The sequence below is a fragment of the Xyrauchen texanus genome, chromosome 32 (genome assembly GCF_025860055.1).
Source record: "Xyrauchen texanus isolate HMW12.3.18 chromosome 32, RBS_HiC_50CHRs, whole genome shotgun sequence".
NCBI classification, from domain to species: Eukaryota; Metazoa; Chordata; class Actinopteri; order Cypriniformes; family Catostomidae; genus Xyrauchen; species Xyrauchen texanus.
In genome coordinates, this window is record NC_068307.1 from 39,840,098 (window position 1) to 39,860,161 (window position 20,064).

General features: G+C 40.3%; 1 protein-coding gene across 1 annotated transcript in view; it reads left to right on the forward strand.

Annotated features, from left to right (window-relative positions):
* Nucleotides 1-3,093: 3,093 nt before the first annotated feature.
* The window catches only part of npffl (neuropeptide FF-amide peptide precursor like), a 110,207-nt gene continuing 93,236 nt past the window's right edge, over nt 3,094-20,064 (forward strand). The window contains exon 1 of the mRNA XM_052102074.1: nt 3,094-3,252. Within this exon, the coding sequence (XP_051958034.1) occupies nt 3,094-3,252 (159 nt within the window). The remainder of the gene's footprint in view (nt 3,253-20,064) is intronic.

Here is a 20,064-nt window from a genome sequence, read left to right on the forward strand (position 1 = left end):
TCTCTATCTCTCTCACTGTCGCTCTGCGTTGGCCTTTATCCTCTTTTAAATTTGACAGTTGTTTGGGGGTACTACACTGTTACAGGAAGTACCCCCCATTTTAATTATTTCTGTTTCCCTCCCCTTGTCCCCTCCCTCGTCCAGGTAGATGGGGATGACCTGCCGGCAGACAGCGCAGAAGGCGCGTCCTCCCCCAGGGAAAGGGGGGGTGTACGTCAGGCCGGGGGCTCCCCAGCCTGAGAGAACGAGGGAGGAATGTGGCAGGGCGGAGGGCGGGGCCGGGTCGTGATACTACACACCGGTCCCGTATTAGGCTGATTATGCCTCCGTGAGGTTTAAAGGCTGACTGCAGAGGGCCGTGCGGGAGAGAGAGATCGTTAGCGGACATGTCCGTCATGTTTATGTTGTCTTTTGAGTTTCTCATTAAAATATGATTTATATCGTCAAGCCGGTTCTCGCCTCCTCCTTGCCCATCCTTTAACTGCTTTACAAGCACCAATTCAAGTCATTTTAAACATTTCTCAATTTTTATTGAAAGAACAAGTCCCCACATAGCTTACATATTCATTGCAATGGGCATTAAATCTCTATATACTATACTAATTTGCTGGTAGACCGTGGCCATTCACTATCCTACAGCAATCTTGAAGCCGCATGATTCACGTCAGGGAATCAATGCCAGCGCCACTTTGAAACTCACATGAAGAGCGCTTGCAAACAAAAATGTCTCATTCTGCGTTATGCTGATAGAAATCAAGCACATCAAGTATTAACTATCACGAGTCTCAGGTGGGTTTGTTTTGCACATCAAATTGCATTAACAGGTCCTTTCTCCGTCGTTTTATCACGAAAGTGTTGTTGTGTGCGTGTGCAGAGATTTGTTTTATTTATTGAGATAACCTCCGTGGATCATAGCGGAGAGCGCAACAGTCAAGCAGCGTGACAGTACCGCCTATAGAATGTCTATGGGGCCTCCGTGTTTTGCTATCTTATGCTAAGCTTTTAGGCCCCCTTGATAGAAGGGCTCTGGTGTGTTGTGATTTGTGTAATCATCAGTGTAATTTGTCACATCGAAACATTACAAAGGTTCCACCCTTCCCAATATCTGTTTATGTTGTATAAACCGTAAATGTGTTAAGGAAAATTATATATATCCCAGTGATGTTGTGAAAATAGAGAAGAGGCCCAATCACTGAGCCCTGTGGTACCCCAGTAAGTCGATGATGTGACTTGGACACCTCACCTCTCTACGCTACCTTGAAGAACTACCTTAGAGATAGGACCTTTGCCACTTTTTCACAGTTCCACTTTTACTGCTGTCACATGTGTCCCACTGACCCATCATTCAAGCACATAGGTTCTCTTACCACTGCTACACCAATGACGCACAGCTCTACTTGTCTTTCCAGCCCAACAACACGATGGTGACTGCTCAAACCTCGGCCTGTATGGCAGACATCTCAGCCTGGATGAAGGAACACTACCTTCAACTTATCTCAGTGAAGACTGAGCTCCACGTCTTTCCAGCAAACCCTGCTGTTGAATACAACTTCACCGTTCAGCTGGGTTCAACTACGATATCGCCTTCCAAAATGGTCAGAAATCTAGAGGTAACCATCGATAACCATCTAAATTTCACAGACCACATCTCATAGATAGCAAGATCATGTAGATTTACACTACTATATCAGAAAAATAAGACCCTTCCTCTCTGAACATGGTCATAACTAGTCTAGATTACTGTAACACTGTCATTGCAGGCCTCCCTGCAAGCACAATTAAGCCTATGCAAATGATCCTGAATGCAGCAGCACATCAGGTCTTTAACGAGCCAAAGAGAGCAAATGTCACACCACTCCTTATCTCTCTTCACTAGCTGCCAGTTGATACACATATCAAATTCAAGCCTCTGAACGGTTACTGAAAATGATTATAAAATAATTTATACAGAGCTATGTTCCCACCAGAAGCCTGCTGTTGGCTAATGAGTGGCAAATTGTTGTACCAACAAAAAGAGGCAACAACACACTTTCCTGGACTTTTGGTTTCACTGTAACTTGTTGGTGGAATGACCTTCCTCCCAACTCCCTCCGTGAAGCAGACTCACTCTTTGTCTTTAAAAAATGCCAAAATATAAATTTTCCATGAGCAAATATATATATATATAGCAGTACAAAAACGTGCTGCATTACAATGCTTCACTAGTCTTGTTGCATCTTTCTTGGGTACTACTATTCTGATACTAGTGAAGCATTGTAATGCAGCACTTTTTTTGTACTGCTGTCTCGTTAAGATGAATAATTTATGATGTATTAGTCCTCTTTTGTATGTCGCTTTGGATAAAAGTGTCTGACAAATGAATACATTAAAATGTAAAAGTAGCACTTACAGTAAGGGGAAAACCCTCCAAAACGTTGACCTCAGACATCGGTATGGTATCCATTAAGGCTACATGATTGATTGAATTAAAAATGAAATCGTGATATGACCTTGTGCTATTACTTGAATAAAAAATTTGAACGTGTAGCGCTTCACAGCATTGCATGACTTGATGTTGTGTTTTGTGATGCGACACTAAATTTGCATCCGCATGTAGTTTGAACACAGACATAAAACCTTTGTAGAGTAGGTGGATAGGGTTATTCAAATTATAAATTTCCGATGTTATTTTAGATCAGTTTAATGAAGGGATTATATTCATGTATTATTTTTATTTATTTATTTCTACAAAAATACCAACCAGTGTATTGAATAATATTTGATCATAAGTTAATAAGATTTATATGTTTAATTACTCCATTCATCTCTAGGCCCTGGTGGGATCCATAATGTAGACATCACTAATTCCCCAGCATCACAAAATGGACCTCATTATACTGCACTTATCCTCTCTACAAACATGCATCACTTGCCTCTCTCTGTCCCTGGGGTTAGAAGATCAGCTGATGTAAATGTGTATATAAGGATGTTCACATTGGCCATTTAAAAGGTTGGGCTGGACAACTTATACAAATTAAAACTATTATAGACAAATGAGCAGAGATTTAACTAGTCAGTAAGTTGGTACTGAAAGAAAAGACATTGTTATTAGTAATGGATTCTGGTGTGTGGTTCATGCTACTAGGTGTGTTGCTAGCGATGACTGATATAGGCCAGTCCATCCCAAACGAAGAGGTTCTAGAGCAGCGCAAACACCAGCTGGAATCACAGCAGGACTCAGACGACAATATGGTAGAGAGACAGGGGGAAGTGGTAAGACTGGCTTTTCCAATCACAATATTTATGATATATATATATATATATATATATATATATATATATATATATATATGACTGTAGTGATATTGATTTAGAATTTGTTTATTTTATCTAGTTCTCAAAGGCTTATAAGATGAAATAGTGCTATTGGTAATAGAGCTATACTATTGGTGTTTGTTAAGGCAGTAATAAAAAAAAGAAAAAGAGAAATTAATTAAATTCAGTATCATACTCATTAACTGTTCAACAAATGACGATTTCACAGTATACCATGTTTTAAAAAAAAAAAGAAAAGATGGTTGTCATTCGGATAACATTTTCTCATACAAAGTATTGCATGAAAGTCGAGATTTTTTGCTTAAGTTTTCTAATAATCCAAGTAAATGAAATTTTGTTTTTTCGTGTAAATATCAGCTCAATTAAGAAAGAATTTGCTACATTTAAATAGCATCATAAACATTACATGATAAAATAAATCTCTAAATTAAATGGGTGGATATGTCCAACCATAATTTTTTGCCATGGCCAATTTTATGTATATGTTAATTTATTATCAACAGTTCTTTAGCAGGAGTTTCCATTTCTTTAATGTGTTATAATAATTGCTTCTCATGTGCTGGAATTTGTTATTTTTACTGTTATGATGAGTGTTCGTTGCAGCTGTTATTAGTGGCATTAAGATACAGAAGCAATGTTCTTGTGTACACAGGCGTGTGCTCTGCTCAATCCGCTTTTCCACTGCTCGCTCTCTGGTCCATAGAAATTCCAGAACAAAATGCAATCACTTGCATCTCTGCTCATGATATACATACACTAATGTACAGATGCAGTCTTGGTTTATTCAAATAAAAAGTTATATTAGAACACTTTTTGAAGTGAAAGTTTTACCATGTGACCAATAAGTCTTGCTTTCGAATTTATCTTTAAGCCTATTTACCTACTGACTTAAAAATACCAGGACCAACAGTAAAAGATGTAGGGAAGAAATTAATTAATAACGTCAAATATTTATTTGAGCTCCTGAAATGGTCATCAAGAAATACTATTTATTAAACAGTAAAAGATTATTTCAAATGATCTGTGCATAACATAAGTAATATTCATGAGCTTTAATATTTTGTGACATCACAACTAGGGCTGGGCAGTACAACAACATTGTAACCTGATATCGACAATGTGTGTAGGGGGTTGATGGGATTATGTTTGGTAATTGTGGCAGGGTGGAGCCGGGGCATGAATCTGCACACCCAGCACTTAATTAGGCTGATGAAGCCCAAGAGGGATAAAGACAAGCGGAGACGGCAGTGCAACAGATGGAGTGTTATTGGCAACTGCCTAACACCTGTGTGTGTGTGTGTGTGTGTGTGTGTGTGTGTGTGTGTGTGTGTGTGTGTGTGTGTGTGTGTGTGTGTGTGTGTGTGTGTGTGTCTTTTGGTTCAGTTTATTATTAAAATATTATTAGTGGTGCTTGCAAAGCATCACTATTGTAATCTCACATACTTATTATTAGTGGTGCTTGCAAAGCATCACTATTGTAATCTCACATACTTATTATTAGTGGTGCTTGCAAAGCATCAATATTGTAATCTCACATACTTATTATTTTTATTTTTATTAGTGGTGCTTGCAAAGCATCACTATTGTAATCTCACATACTTATTATTAGTGGTGCTTGCAAAGCATCACTATTGTAATCTCACATACTTATTAGTGGTGCTTGCAAAGCATCACTATTGTAATCTCACATACTTATTAGTGGTGCTTGCAAAGCATCACTATTGTAATCTCACATACTTATTATTTTTATTATTACTGGTGCTTGCAAAGCATCACTATTGTAATCTCACATACTTATTATTAGTGGTGCTTGCAAAGCATCACTATTGTAATCTCACATACTTATTATACTTTTTATTTTTATTTTTATTATATCTCTTAACAAAACTTCGGCACCTAACTCGTCCCACTACCGTTTGGTGTAGACCCACCGAATGAGGTATCAAATCGAACGGCCTATTGAGGACACGTGTGCTATGACTTTTATAAGCTGATCGGAGTACGGTATTTGCCCCAGGGGCAAAAAAGCGGCCGAAAAATCCCATAGACTTAACATTGAGACAAACTTTGACGCGTCACAGCTCCAAGCGAGGATTTCGTAGAAACGTGTGATTTGCCACATTTGAAGAGGCTGCCAGGCTCTGTAAGAGCATACCTCAATATGGGGTAAAAGTTGCACCCCTGGGGGCAGGAGCTGCCCAAAAATGCCCCAATTGACTTATAATGGTGTAGGACGGCCCATGAAATGAAAAGGCATAGGGATTTGTATTGAACATAGCTCTGGATCACAGTGTCATAGAGACGAGGGGTGGGCTCATTTTACTCAGACAACCAATCAGTCTCTCTGGATCATTGTGAAGCTATCAAGCCACGCCCTAGCAACCATTAAGAGCACCTTAGCAACAAGTCCCATAGACTTCTATTGAAAAAGATCAAAGGGATATCTCCGGATAGAAGTGTCATAGAAACACAAGGGTGGTCTCGTTTGACTCGGGACAGCAAACAGCCAATCATGCATCACTTCAACACTTCCTAGCCCCTCCCTAGCAACCATTGTCGAGCACCTTAACAACCAAAATCCATAGAGGGATATCTTCCATTCTGAATGTCACAGAGGCATGGGAGTTGGTTTATATCATTCATACTGACAAGCAGCCTTTGGAGATTCATGATTGGCAGCTGCCAAGCCACTCCCTAGCAACTACACAGAGTACCCTAGCAACCGTTTAGCAGTAACTATATCTCTGCACCAGAAAATCAGAGAGACTTCTGGGTTGATTTATTTCAATCAGGATGGCAAGAAGACTTGATAAGTATCACATGTTAACTGCCTAGCAACCAGATGGGGTTACCCTAGCAACCGAGTAACAAATCACATATCTCTGCATCAGAAAAACGTAGAGACTTCCGGGTTGACTTATTTCAATCAGGATGGCAAGGACACTTCATTAGTATCACTATGGTAACTGCCTAGCAACCAGATGGGCTTACCCTAGCAACCGAGTAACAAATCACATATCTCTGCATCACAAAAACATAGAGACTTCCGGGTTGACTTACTTCAATCAGGATGGCAAGGAGACTTCATTAGAATCACTATGGTAACTGCCTAGCAACCAGATGGGCTTACCCTAGCAACCGAGTAACAAATCACATATCTCTGCATCAGAAAAACGTAGAGACTTCCGGGTTGACTTATTTCAATAAGGATGGCAAGGACACTTGATTAGTATCACTATGGTATCTGCCTAGCAACCAGATGGGGTTACCCTAGCAACCGAGTAAAAAATCACATATCTCTGCATCACAAAAACATAGAGACTTCGGGTTGACTTATTTCAATGAGGATGGCAAGGAGACTTCATTAGTATCACTATGGTAACTGCCTAGCAACCAGATGGGCTTACCCTAGCAACCGAGTAACAAATCACATATCTCTGCATCAGAAAACGTAGAGACTTCGGGTTGACTTATTTCAATAAGGATGGCAAGGACACTTGATTAGTATCACTATGGTATCTGCCTAGCAACCAGATGGGGTTACCCTAGCAACCGAGTAAAAAATCACATATCTCTGCATCACAAAAACATAGAGACTTCCGGGTTGATTTATTTTAATCAGGATGGCCAGGAGACTTGATTAGTATCACTATGGTAACTGCCTAGCAACCAGATGGAGTTACCCTAGCAACCGAGCAACATATCACATATCTCTGCACCAGAACACACTACAGACTTCCGGGTTGACTTATTTCACTCAGGATGGAAAGGAGCCATGTATTGTATTACCTTGGTAACTGCATAGCAACCACACGGGCTTACCCTAGCAACCGAGTAACAAATCACATATTTCTGCACCAGAACATCGTACACATTTCTGGGTTGGTTTATTTATGACCATAATTTTTGTTATTTTCAAGTTACAACATGCTGTTTGACGAGTTTTGCCACGACAAGCACCACTCACATTTTCTTCAGGAAATGTACCTATCTAGTTTTTATTTTTATTTTTATTTTTATATCTCTTAACAAAACTTCGGCACCTAACTCGTCCCGCACCGTTTGGCATAGACCCACGAATGAGGTGTCAAATCGAACGGCCTATTGAGGACACGTGTGCTATGACTTTTATAAGCGTATCGGGTACGGTATTTGCCCCAGGGGCAAAAAAGCGGCCGAAAAATCCCATTGACTTAACATTGAGACAAACTTTGACGCGTCACAGCTCCGAGCGAGGATTTCGCAGAAACGTGTGATTTGCCACATTTGAAGAGGCTGGCAGGCTCTGTAAGAGCATACCTCAATATGGGGTAAAAGTTGCACCCCTGGGGGCAGGAGCTGCCCAAAGTTGCCCCCATTGACTTACAATGGTGTAGGACGGCCCATGAAATAGGGATTTTTAATTAAACATAGCTCTGGATCACAGTGTCATAGAGACAAGGGGCCTGCCTCATTTTACTAAGACGACCAATCAGTCTCTCAGGATCATTGCAAAGCTATCAAGCCACGCCCTAGCAACCATTTAGAGGACCTTAGCAACAAGTCCCATAGACTTCTAATGAAAGAGATCAAAGGGATATCTCCGGCTAGAAGTGTCATACCAACACAAGGGTGGTCTCGTTTGACTCGGGGCAGCAAACAGCCAATCATGAATCACCTCAACACTTCCTAGCCCCTCCCTAGCAACTATTGTCGAGCACCTTAGCAACCAAAATCCATAGAGGGATATCTTCCATTCTGAATGTCACAGAGGCATGGGAGTTGATTTATGTCATTCATACTGACAAGCAGCCTTTGGAATTTCATGATTGGCAGCTGCCAAATCACTCCCTAGCAACTACACATAGTACCCTAGCAACCGAGTAACAAATCACATATCTCCACACCAGAAAATAGTACAGACTTCTGGGTTGATTTATTTCACTCAGGATGGCAAGGAAACTTGATTACTATCACTATGGAAACTGCCTAGCAACCAGATGGGGTTACCCTAGCAACCGAGTAACAAATCACATATCTCTGCACCAGAAAATAGTACAGACTTCCGGGTTGACTTATTTCAATAAGGATGGCAAGGAGACTTCATTACTATCACTATGGTAACTGCCTAGCAACCAGATGGGTTTACCCTAGCAACCGAGTAACAAATCACATATATCTGCATCAGAAAAACGTAGAGACTTCTGGGTTGATTTATTTATGACCATAATTTTTGTTCTTTTCAAGCATGCTATTTGACGAGTTTTGCCACGGCAAGCACCACTCACATTTTCTTCAGGAAATGTACCTATCTAGTTTTTATTTTTATTTTTTATTTTTATATCTCTTAACAAAACTTCGGCACCTAACTCGTCCCGCACCGTTTGGCGTAGACCCACAAATGAGGTGTCAAATCGAACGGCCTATTGAGGACACGTGTGCTATGACTTTTATAAGCTGATCGAGGTACGGTATTTGCCCCAGGGGCAAAAAAGCGGCCGAAAAATCCCATAGACTTAACATTGAGACAAACTTTGACGCGTCACAGCTCCAAGCGAGGATTTCAGTAGAAACGTGTGATTTGCCACATTTGAAGAGGCTGGCAGGCTCTGTAAGAGCATACCTCAATATGGGGTAAAAGTTGCACCCCTGGGGGCAGGAGCTGCCCAAAAATGCCCCAATTGACTTATAATGGTGTAGGACGGCCCATGAAATGAAAAGGCATAGGGATTTGTATTGAACATAGCTCTGGATCACAGTGTCATAGAGACGAGGGGTGGGCTCATTTTACTCAGACGACCAATCAGTCTCTCAGGATCATTGTGAAGCTATCAAGCCACGCCCTAGCAACCATTAAGAGCACCTTAGCAACAAGTCCCATACACTTCTATTGAAACAGATCAAAGGGATATCTCCGGATAGAAGTGTCATAGAAACACAAGGGTGGTCTCGTTTGACTCGGGACAGCAAACAGCCAATCATGCATCAAATCAACACTTCCTAGCCCCTCCCTAGAAACCATTGTCAAGCACCTTAACAACCAAAATCCATAGAGGGATATCTTCCATTCTGAATGTCACAGAGGCATGGGAGTTGGTTTATATCATTCATACTGACAAGCAGCCTTTGGAGATTCATGATTGGCAGCTGCCAAGCCACTCCCTAGCAACTACACAGAGTACCCTAGCAACCGTTTAGCAGTAACTATATCTCTGCACCAGAAAATCAGAGAGACTTCTGGGTTGATTTATTTCAATCAGGATGGCAAGGACACTTGATTAGTATCACTATGGTAACTGCCTAGCAACCAGATGGGGTTACCCTAGCAACCGAGTAACAAATCACATATCTCTGCATCAGAAAAACGTAGAGACTTCCGGGTTGACTTATTTCAATCAGGATGGAAAGGAGACTTCATTAGTATCACTATGGTAACTGCCTAGCAACCAGATGGGCTTACCCTAGCAACCGAGTAACAAATCACATATCTCTGCATCACAAAAACATATAGACTTCCGGGTTGACTTATTTCAATCAGGATGGCAAGGACACTTGATTAGTATCACTATGGTAACTGCCTAGCAACCACATGGGGTTACCCTAGCAACCGAGTAACAAATCACATATCTCTGCACCAGAAAACAGTACAGATTTTTGGGTTGACTTATTTCACTCAGGATGGAAAGGAGCCATGTATTGTATTACCTTGCTAACTGCATAGCAACCACATGGGCTTACCCTAGCAACCTAGTAACAAATCACATATTTCTGCACCAGAAAATTATACAGACTTCTGGGTTGATTTATTTATGACCACAATTTCTGTTCTTTTCAAGCAGGCTATTTGATCGAGTTTTGCCACGGCAAGCACCACTCACATTTTCTTCAGGAAATGTACCTATCTAGTTTTTATTTTTATATATCTCTTAACAAAACTTCGGCACCTAACTCGTCCCGCACCGTTTGGCGTAGACCCACGAATGAGGTGTCAAATCGAACGGCCTATTGAGGACACGTGTGCTATGACTTTTATAAGCGATCGGGGTACGGTATTTGCCCCAGGGGCAAAAAAGCGGCCGAAAAATAACATAGACTTAACATTGAGACAAACTTTGACGCGTCACAGCTCCAAGCGAGGATTTCGTAGAAACGTGTGATTTGCCACATTTGAAGAGGCTGGCAGGCTCTGTAAGAGCATACCTCAATATGGGGTAAAAGTTGCACCCCTGGGGGGCAGGAGCTGCCCAAAAATGCCCCAATTGACTTATAATGGTGTAGGACGGCCCATGAAATGAAAAGGCATAGGGATTTGTATTGAACATAGCTCTGGATCACAGTGTCATAGAGACGAGGGGTGGGCTCATTTTACTCAGACGACCAATCAGTCTCTCAGGATCATTGTGAAGCTATCAAGCCACGCCCTAGCAACCATTAAGAGCACCTTAGCAACAAGTCCCATAGACTTCTATTGAAACATATCAAAGGGATATCTCCGGATAGAAGTGTCTTAGAAACACAAGGGTGGTCTCGTTTGACTCGGGACAGCAAACAGCCAATCATGCATCAAATCAACACTTCCTAGCCCCTCCCTAGCAACCATTGTCGAGCACCTTAACAACCAAAATCCATAGAGGGATATCTTCCATTCTGAATGTCACAGAGGCATGGGAGTTGGTTTATATCATTCATACTGACAAGCAGCCTTTGGAGATTCATGATTGGCAGCTGCCAAGCCACTCCCTAGCAACTAAACAGAGTACCCTAGCAACCGTTTAGCAGTAACTATATCTCTGCACCAGAAAATCAGACAGACTTCTGGGTTGATTTATTTCAATCAGGATGGCAAGGAGACTTGATTAGTATCACTATGGTAACTGCCTAGCAACCAGATGGGATTACCCTAGCAACCGAGTAACAAATCACATATCTCTGCATCAGAAAAACGTAGAGACTTCCGGGTTGACTTATTTCAATCAGGATGGAAAGGACACTTCATTAGTACCACTATGGTAACTGCCTAGCAACCAGATGGGCTTACCCTAGCAACCGAGTAACAAATCACATATCTCTGCATCACAAAAACATAGAGACTTCCGGGTTGACTTATTTCAATCAGGCTGGCAAGGACACTTGATTAGTATCACTATGGTAACTGCCTAGCAACCAGATGGGGTTACCCTAGCAACCGAGTAACAAATCACATATCTCTGCACTAGAAAACAGTACAGACTTCCGGGTTGACTTATTTTACTCAGGATGGCAAGGAGACTTCATTAGTATCACTATGGTAACTGCCTAGCAACCATATGGGGTTACCCTAGCAACCAAGTAACAAATCACATATCTCTGCATCAGAAAAACGTAGATACTTCTGGGTTGGTTTATTTCAATCAGGATGGCAAAGACACTTGATTATGATCACTATGGTAACTGCCTAGCAACAAGGAGGGGTTACCCTAGCAACCTACTAACAAATCACATATTTCTGCACCAGAACATTATACAGACTTCTGGGTTGATTTATTTATGACCACAATTTCTGTTCTTTTCAAGCAGGCTATTTGACGAGTTTTGCCACGGCAAGCACCACTCACATTTTCTTCAGGAAATGTACCTATCTAGTTTATATTATCAAGCCGGTTCTTCCCTCCTCCTTTCCACTGAACTGTGTCACATTGGTGCCGCAACCCTGGGAAGGTGCGGCTGACGTCTTCTAGAGGGTGGAAGTGTCTCCGAGGACCATGCTACAGCGTATCGGAGAACCGGGTAGTAAATTATATATTTTTTCCCCTCTCTGTCTCCCACTGCCGTTCTGCGTTGGCCTTTCCCTCTCTTTTAAATATTATTATTGTCTTTTTATTTGGTACGAGCACTGCTACAGTGTGTAGGTTACTGTTACAGTTTATTGTTTGCCTCCCCTTGTCCGCTCCCTGATCCAGGTAGACAGGGATGACCTGGCGGCAGACGGGGTTTTTCACAGTACAAGGTTACCACTGTGTCTCAATTGCAAGCAATTTTCCTGTTTCAGTCAGCTTAACTTTCTTTTTTGAGCTGACTCAAAGAAAACACAAATATAAATATAGCTGCAAGCAGCAATTAATGGGGTTTAAGGCCTTTAAGCACATGCCTAAAAAGGTATGAGTTTTATTTAGCAACATGCAAAGTTTGGAAATTATATCTCATTTCCTTCAAGAGTTATAGCCATTTACGTAAAATTGGCCACTCCGACTTACTATGTTTTTGCATACCGTAGCTAGCTCGAGTCGAAAGTTCAAACTTTTTAGATAACTTTTGATGTTGAGACTCCATAGAATCGTTTGGCACTGGTTTGGTCCCGATTTTAAGTCATTGAAATAAGGCCATATAACACATACTAAACATTTGTCCACAAGCCTTTTGAGAACTGAATCCTGTAGTTTTTGATGTGACAAACAAAATTATGTGAAAACCATCCTGATCACTCATTCATACAAAACAATATAGTCATTGAACTTTTGTAAGACACTTTAAGTGTTAGAAAGGTCATATGAGAGGATGCGTGAACTATAATGAATATGGATGTATTTCACACCTGAGGAGACAAAAGACCCCTCCTCTGGGCCCATCAATGAGGAATGTGACAGAAAGAGAATGAATGTGAGGAGGCTTAATGATCAAAATCAAGTTAAGTTAAAAGTAATCCAACTATACATTTTCTTTACATAAAAGACTTTACTTAATTTTAGACCTACACTACAGTTTAATAGAAGTCTCTTCTGCTCACCAAGACTGCATTTATTTGATCCAAAATACAGTAAAAACGGTGATATTATAAACAGTTTTCTATTTGAATATATTGTAAAATGCAATTTGTGATCAAAACTGAATTTTCAGCATCATTACTGCAGTCTTCAGTGCCACACGATCCTTCAGAAATCATTATAAGATGGTGATTTTCTAATATGGGCATATTTAAAGGTGCATTTTACTCATTTACACCTGAACCCATATTTGCAAGCACAAGCTTTGTTGATGATAATGAGGCAGCATGAACTCTAGTTATATTATTTTTATATTACATATATTTATATCATACAGCATACAATTTAAATACCTACTTTAGCCAAAACAACATTTACATGCAACTAAAACTTGCTTATTAGGACATATTTCAAATTTCAATACCCTGAATCCTGGCTGGCAAGTCTGGAAACAGTCCCACTAGTAAAATATGTACATGTTTATATAAAATAGCATATCAACTAATTAAAACTAAATGACTTACTCGTCCAAAATTGTAACCTCGGCTGGATCAAGTCTCTCTTCAAAATACAAACGTTCTTCGCTCCGCTCTTCTTCTGAGGAAAATTGTAACACTTAGTCACTATCCAGGAGTTCTCTCACTTGTGTATCGTGCTGTCTTTCAAACGCACAGAAAAATTAACGGACTATATGTTTTCAAGGCACAGTCGGGGGCGTTTACCATTTGCATTGATCGCCTCAGCACATTAGCGTATGAATAGCATGCTTTGCTGGTGGGTGGGATCACATTAGAGATAAATTAGCTGAGCCAGGAAAACTGTACATCGCTTTGTTTCATACAGATTACATTGCAGGAGAATATTTGTATTCAATTTGAATTGTTTCATTTAAAAGTAGACATTTTATGCTTTTAGACATATGTTTCATGTTTGTGTGATAAGTACTCGTGGAGTTTCAGTTCATTTTTGTGACATGTTTCAGATATATGCTTGCAAACCCAGATACTGCTTACAGCTTACCCTTTTTATTTTCTTTATTTTACAAAAGCACAAGGTTTTGTTGTTATTGTGAGTGTACACAAATAAAAGTAGACCCTTTATAGTCTCTAATGATGTCTTACACTTATCTGTATGCCCCAAAATGACTGGGAACTTTATGTTGTTTCCACTGTAATGACGAAAAAATCCAGCAGGACGCGCCGGCTTGTCCGTCGACCCCAGAGGGTTAAGGCCTTTACACACATGCATAAAAAGGTATTAGTTTTATTTAGAAAGCATGTAACCACCTAGATCATAGATGGAAAAGAACATTTACAGCAAATTAAGGTAATTTACCATGTAAATATGTGGTTAAAGCATTTTAACAGATATAGTGCCACCTATTGTCCACTCTCTGTAAAAGTTTGTATTCTTCTTTAGAATTATATAATGTGCTCACATAATAGACAATAATTTAAACACCATTTATACAGCCTTTTTGCTGAAATATGATTGGCTGCTGGTGGCTGTTTTTTTTTTGTCCGAGTCATATTGTAGAATATGTAAGCGTTTGGCCCCTTCAAGAAGCATACAAATGTTCAACTTCATTGATAAGTTGCAGAGTTATGAGCAATTTTTTGTTGTAGCATGCCCTATAGGCTAATATTTTTGTGATTTTGAATGCAGAATCAAAATGTGCTGTTGTACATATGTATCAAGTTTCGTAACATTTGGCCTTTTTGTTTGGTAGATATTGGTCAATACACACAAAATAGATGACGCCTGACCAATTCATTGGCTTATATCTTCGCAACGCTTCGAAAAATCTAAATCCCTTTAACTTTTTGTCAGTAGGGTTCAAAGTAGAAACACACAAATTTTTGTGAGAATGGGTTATACGGCCTTGCAGGAGTTTGATTTTTTTTTTTTTTTTTGAAAATTAGAATAGCGAAAACATTTTATAAAATGCCATAAAATGAAGATATTTACATTTATAAATGGTAGGTCTTGGTGCAAGGAATTAGAGAAAAAAAGAGCCTTGATATTATTCAACTTTATTGGTGAAAACGTAAATGTCCTTGTTATAGCGTCATGTTGTGGGCGATTTTAATTAAAACTTGGTACGCAGCCTCATTCTAACACTGTCTACAAATATCTAAAGTTTCGTAATGGTCGACTATTCAGATTTGATGTTATTAGCTGCTGAAATTTGATTGGCTGCTGGCGGCCATGTTTTTTAATTTGTCCGACTGATATTGTAGGATATGTTAGCCTTTTGGGCCCTACAAGATGCATACCAATTTTCAACTTCATTGATCATACGGTTGCAGAATTATTCCTGTTTTTTATTGTAGCACCCCCTATAGGCAAAATTTTTCGCGACTTTGTGTGCATCCTCAAAATGTCCTGTTGTCCATATTTCTCAAGTTTTGTAACATTTGGCCTTTTCGTTTGGTAGATATTGGTCAATATGTACAAAATTATTTGAATGAAGTCAAGAATTAAATATCCTTTGATAACTTTTTATCAAGAGGGTTCATAGTAGACACACCCCAATTTCCATGTGAATCGGAAATATGGTGTAGTAGGAGTTCGAAAAAGTAGGTTTTTAGAATTATGCAAATTAACGTGAAAATAGTCATGATGGAAATGAAATCGTAGATATATGTTTTGTTCTTCTTGAGCCAAGGAATCCAACTATGCAAGACACTTGAAGTGTGCGACATGATCACTATAGTGCCACCTTAAGGCCGAAACTTTGATACACTGTAGTACTCTGGGGAACTACATTCTCTCAAAGTTTCAGCACTCTATGACTTATGGTTTGGTCTGCACCATCAGTTTTAAAGGCAGAATAATACAAAATTATAAATATAGCTGCAAGCAGCCAAGCGGTTCAAGCGGTTTAAGGCTTTTAAATATATACGTAAAAAGTATTGTTTTATTTAGCAAGCATGTGTAACGGTTCCTATCTTCCTATCTGCATTGTGTGTAATAATGGAGACCACCAACACCATCTCACAACTTGGGTGGATCATTTAATTCTGTTAAAACACATTCAAATGTGGTGATCAGTTTCACAGCATTCTTACAAAAAGTTCTGTAATGAAGGGTGCACATTAACCATTACAATATGATTTGGCAGCAAGAAAGCAAAATACATTATCATACATGACAAAATATAAGAACGGCAACAAAAAGAATATATTTTCAGAGAGCACTCACCCACCACAACAACTCTTGACTGAAAAATAACGGTCAAGGTTAGGAAAAGGGAGAAAGTTGACTGGCATTATCAAATTACGATGCACAGTCTTTTCAGCACCAGTGAAGCTATGCTGAATTCTGTAAGTATGGCTGTCTGTATTCACCCCAACAAATGTTTCAAATACCAGGTCATGGGGTAGCCGCGGAAACCTACAAAACATCAGCAGGAATGGGTCATACCCAGTTGTTTCGTGGATGGTGCAATTGTAAGCAAAAGTTAGAGACTTGAGCATTTGCGGCCATTTGGTCTTTACCGGCAGAGCATGTAGCATGTCTTGCTGAATATACACCGACTACAACACCTCACATACTCGCTCACGTCCTTCTCTACACCTTGCCAGTAGAACCTCTGCCGAACAAGATACAGAGTCTGCTGTTGATCTTGATGTCCTGCTTGGTCATGTACGCCTTTCAACACCATGGTTTTCACTGTGTCTGGCACAACATACAGGTAGGTTTGTCTCTTGGTGAAACTATTCTTTGAAACCCTGTTCAACACACCATTCGTCATCACTAGTTTTCCCCCCAGTGTTTCATAAGTTTCAGAACAGCTTTTGGCTCATTCAGTCATTCCCTCCTATCTGGTCTCCGTACTCTCTTGACAAAACAAATCACCCTGCTCAAAACATCATCTTCCTGTTGTCTTTTTATTAGATCTTCATGGGGCATCACACCAACATCAGGTGATTCAGATGGCGGCATTCCTTGTGGAAGGTGAGGCAGCAACAAGGCATGTGACTTGATGTTTTTAATCACCATGCCTACATGAGCGCAGAACAGCTTCCACTTCCTGCTTTGACACAATACCAGGTAAGGAAACTTTAGCTGTATGGCAGGCAACGGCCACTCCTCCAGTATCAAAAGGACTTTCAAAGGGGTGAGTAGACCAACAAAAAACATTTTGGACACAGTCTGTGCATACAGCTGCAGCTTCTGCCAGCAATTTATCATAAGGGACACTAGTCAGACGATGGAGTATGCTAGGGTGGACAAAGGAATTTCACAAGCATCCGGTTTAGCTTTGAACAGAATTTATGTTAACGGGTTGTTGTCTGTCCAAACTGTAAATTTCTGACCCCTAAGCCAATGATGGAATTTGTCATAGTCAGCCCATTTCATGGCGAAAAACTCCAATCTGTGCGCAGGGTATCGTGACTGAGCATAGGTAAGTGACTTGCTTGCCAAAGCAATAGGTCTAGCCATTGTTCCACCAGTCGGAACCTGGGACAAAACTGTCCTGAGCCCATTACTTGAAGCATCCACTGAAAGCAAAAATGGCCTATCAAAATTTGGGTGGGCCAACACGACTTTTTCCAAGTAAGGCTTGCTTCAATTGTACAAAAGCTTGACTACACTCCTCAGTCCAATCAGAAGCAGACAACTCTCAGGTATGTTCGATGCAGAGATGGGACCAAGTCACACATGTTCAAGTCTCAAGTAAGTCTCAAGTCTTAACCTTCAAGTCTCAAGTAAGTCCCAAGTATTTTTTTCTTGGGCAAGTCAAGTCAAGTCAAGTCACAGGCTATGTCAAGTCAAGTCCAAGTCAAGTCACAGGCTATGTCAAGTCAAGTCCAAGTCAAGTCACCTTTTTTACCTGCAGAATCTGATCATAATAAAAGTGAAAAGACAAGATATAAGTAACTGTCAGTAAATTACAATACTCATGTTCAGTAAAATACATCATGGAATCAAACAAAATTGTAACTTCATAAAATTATTTATTTTTCACTTCTGCCAACAGTGTTTGAAATGTTTTAAATTTTCAACATTGAGTCCATAAAACAAATAACGGCTTAACATCCAACAGACTCCTCTCTGAACACCTCCCTCTCTCTCAAACACAGTTATGTACATTAAACTTTGTTACATTTCTCCTCTCTCACACACTCTCTCTCACACACACTCGCTCACACACACACTCCCACACACTCTCTCTCCCACACTCCCACACCCACACTCACTCATTCACTCTCGCGCTCACACACACACACACACACACACACTCACTCTCGCGCTCACACACACACACACACTCACTCTCGCGCTCACACACACACACACACTCACTCACTCTCGCGCTCTCACACTCCCACACCCACACTCACTCACTCACACAGAGTATATCCATAAGCCTATTTTTGCAATGTCTGTGAGTGGGAAACGTTGAGGTACCAGCGCGCGTGAACGTCATGGCAACGTACAAAACAAAGTACCTCGCACGGGAAACACTTAATGTAAATGCGCGTAACTAACGTAAATCAAGCAGGCTAGTATGCAGCATAAGCCACGAAGTGTTGGCGAAATAAAAAATTAATGGACAGATTTTTTTTCCCAGAAAACTTCTTGCACAAAATAAATTCAAGCACTTTCAAGGACCTGTATCTATGTATGTTTATTTTAAAGAACTTTCCAGGGCCTTGAATTTTATTTTTCAGATTCACAATCTTTCAAAGATTTCAAGGACCCATGGGAACCCTGCTATTATTACATTAGCTAACTACCAACTAACCAGATATAATTAACAAATTGACAAGCACTTACTGGGCAGAATGGCTCTTCAAATGGCGGACGAAATTGGAGGTTGTCATCTGGCTGTCCGCGATCTTAACGTTGCATGTCTTGCAAAGCGCTGTTCGTCTTTTGCCATCTTGATAATAATTTTTGAAGCCGAAAGCGATGACCCTCGGTAACGTTACCCCTCCGGCTGACATGTTGATGTGTTATCTGATCTAAGTGGGCGTGGTGTGCGTAAGGTACGAGAGGGCATGGCTGATGATAGCCTATAGTGTCGTGATCCAGTCATGACAAAACTATTCTCAGCCTGCGCTCCAGCTGGATCAACTTTATTTTTTTAAATAATTTATATATTTTATATTCAAACTGAAACATGATGTGATTAACACTCAAGTCATTCAAGTCTTCGTGTCTCAAGTCAAGTCAAGTCCCGAGTCTTTAACTTCCAAGTCCGAGTCAAGTCTCAAGTATTTTATTTTTTGTCAAGTCAAGTCACAAGTCATAAAAATAGTGACTCGAGTCGACTCGAGTCCAAGTCACCAAGTCACAAGTCCCCATGTCTGGTTCGATGCTTCCATTTTCCATGTGGAGCCTTTCTTCCCATAGTAAGATTGAACAATGGTTTGGCAATAGTCGAGCAATCCTCAATAAACTGCTGGTAAAACACCACCATAACCAGAAAAGACCTCATCTTTTGCTGGCAGGGAACACTGCTACCCTCAACCATAAGATCATCCTCAGTGACAGAAGCAATGGCTTTGACTTTTTCTGGATCAGTAGCAATACCGTCAGCACTAATGATGAGACATAAACATTTCACAGAACTGCAAGAGATGACATTTCTTTGGGGCAAGTTTAATATTATGAGTTTTCAGATGCTTGAACACCATTTCCAGGCACTGCAATGCCAGCTCTTCTGTGGGTGCAAACACAAGGACATCATCCAAATAACATTATAAGACTGATTCAATTTTGGTCCCTAAATATTTCCATCATCATTTGCATGAAGGTAGCCGGACTGTTGCACAGGCCCTGCGGTAAACGATTATATTCATATAACCCAAAAGGTGATGTAAACGCTGTGTACTTTCGGTAATCTTCATGCACCTCCACATTATAGTAACCGGAAGTGAGGTCCATGGTCGAGAAGTAAACATTAACCACCAAATACGGCAAGAGCATCTGTCTGATGGGGAAGCTGGTGAGCATCTTTGATTGTACGAGCATTAATCCAACGAAAGTCTGTGTATATTCTCAAATCCCATGACTT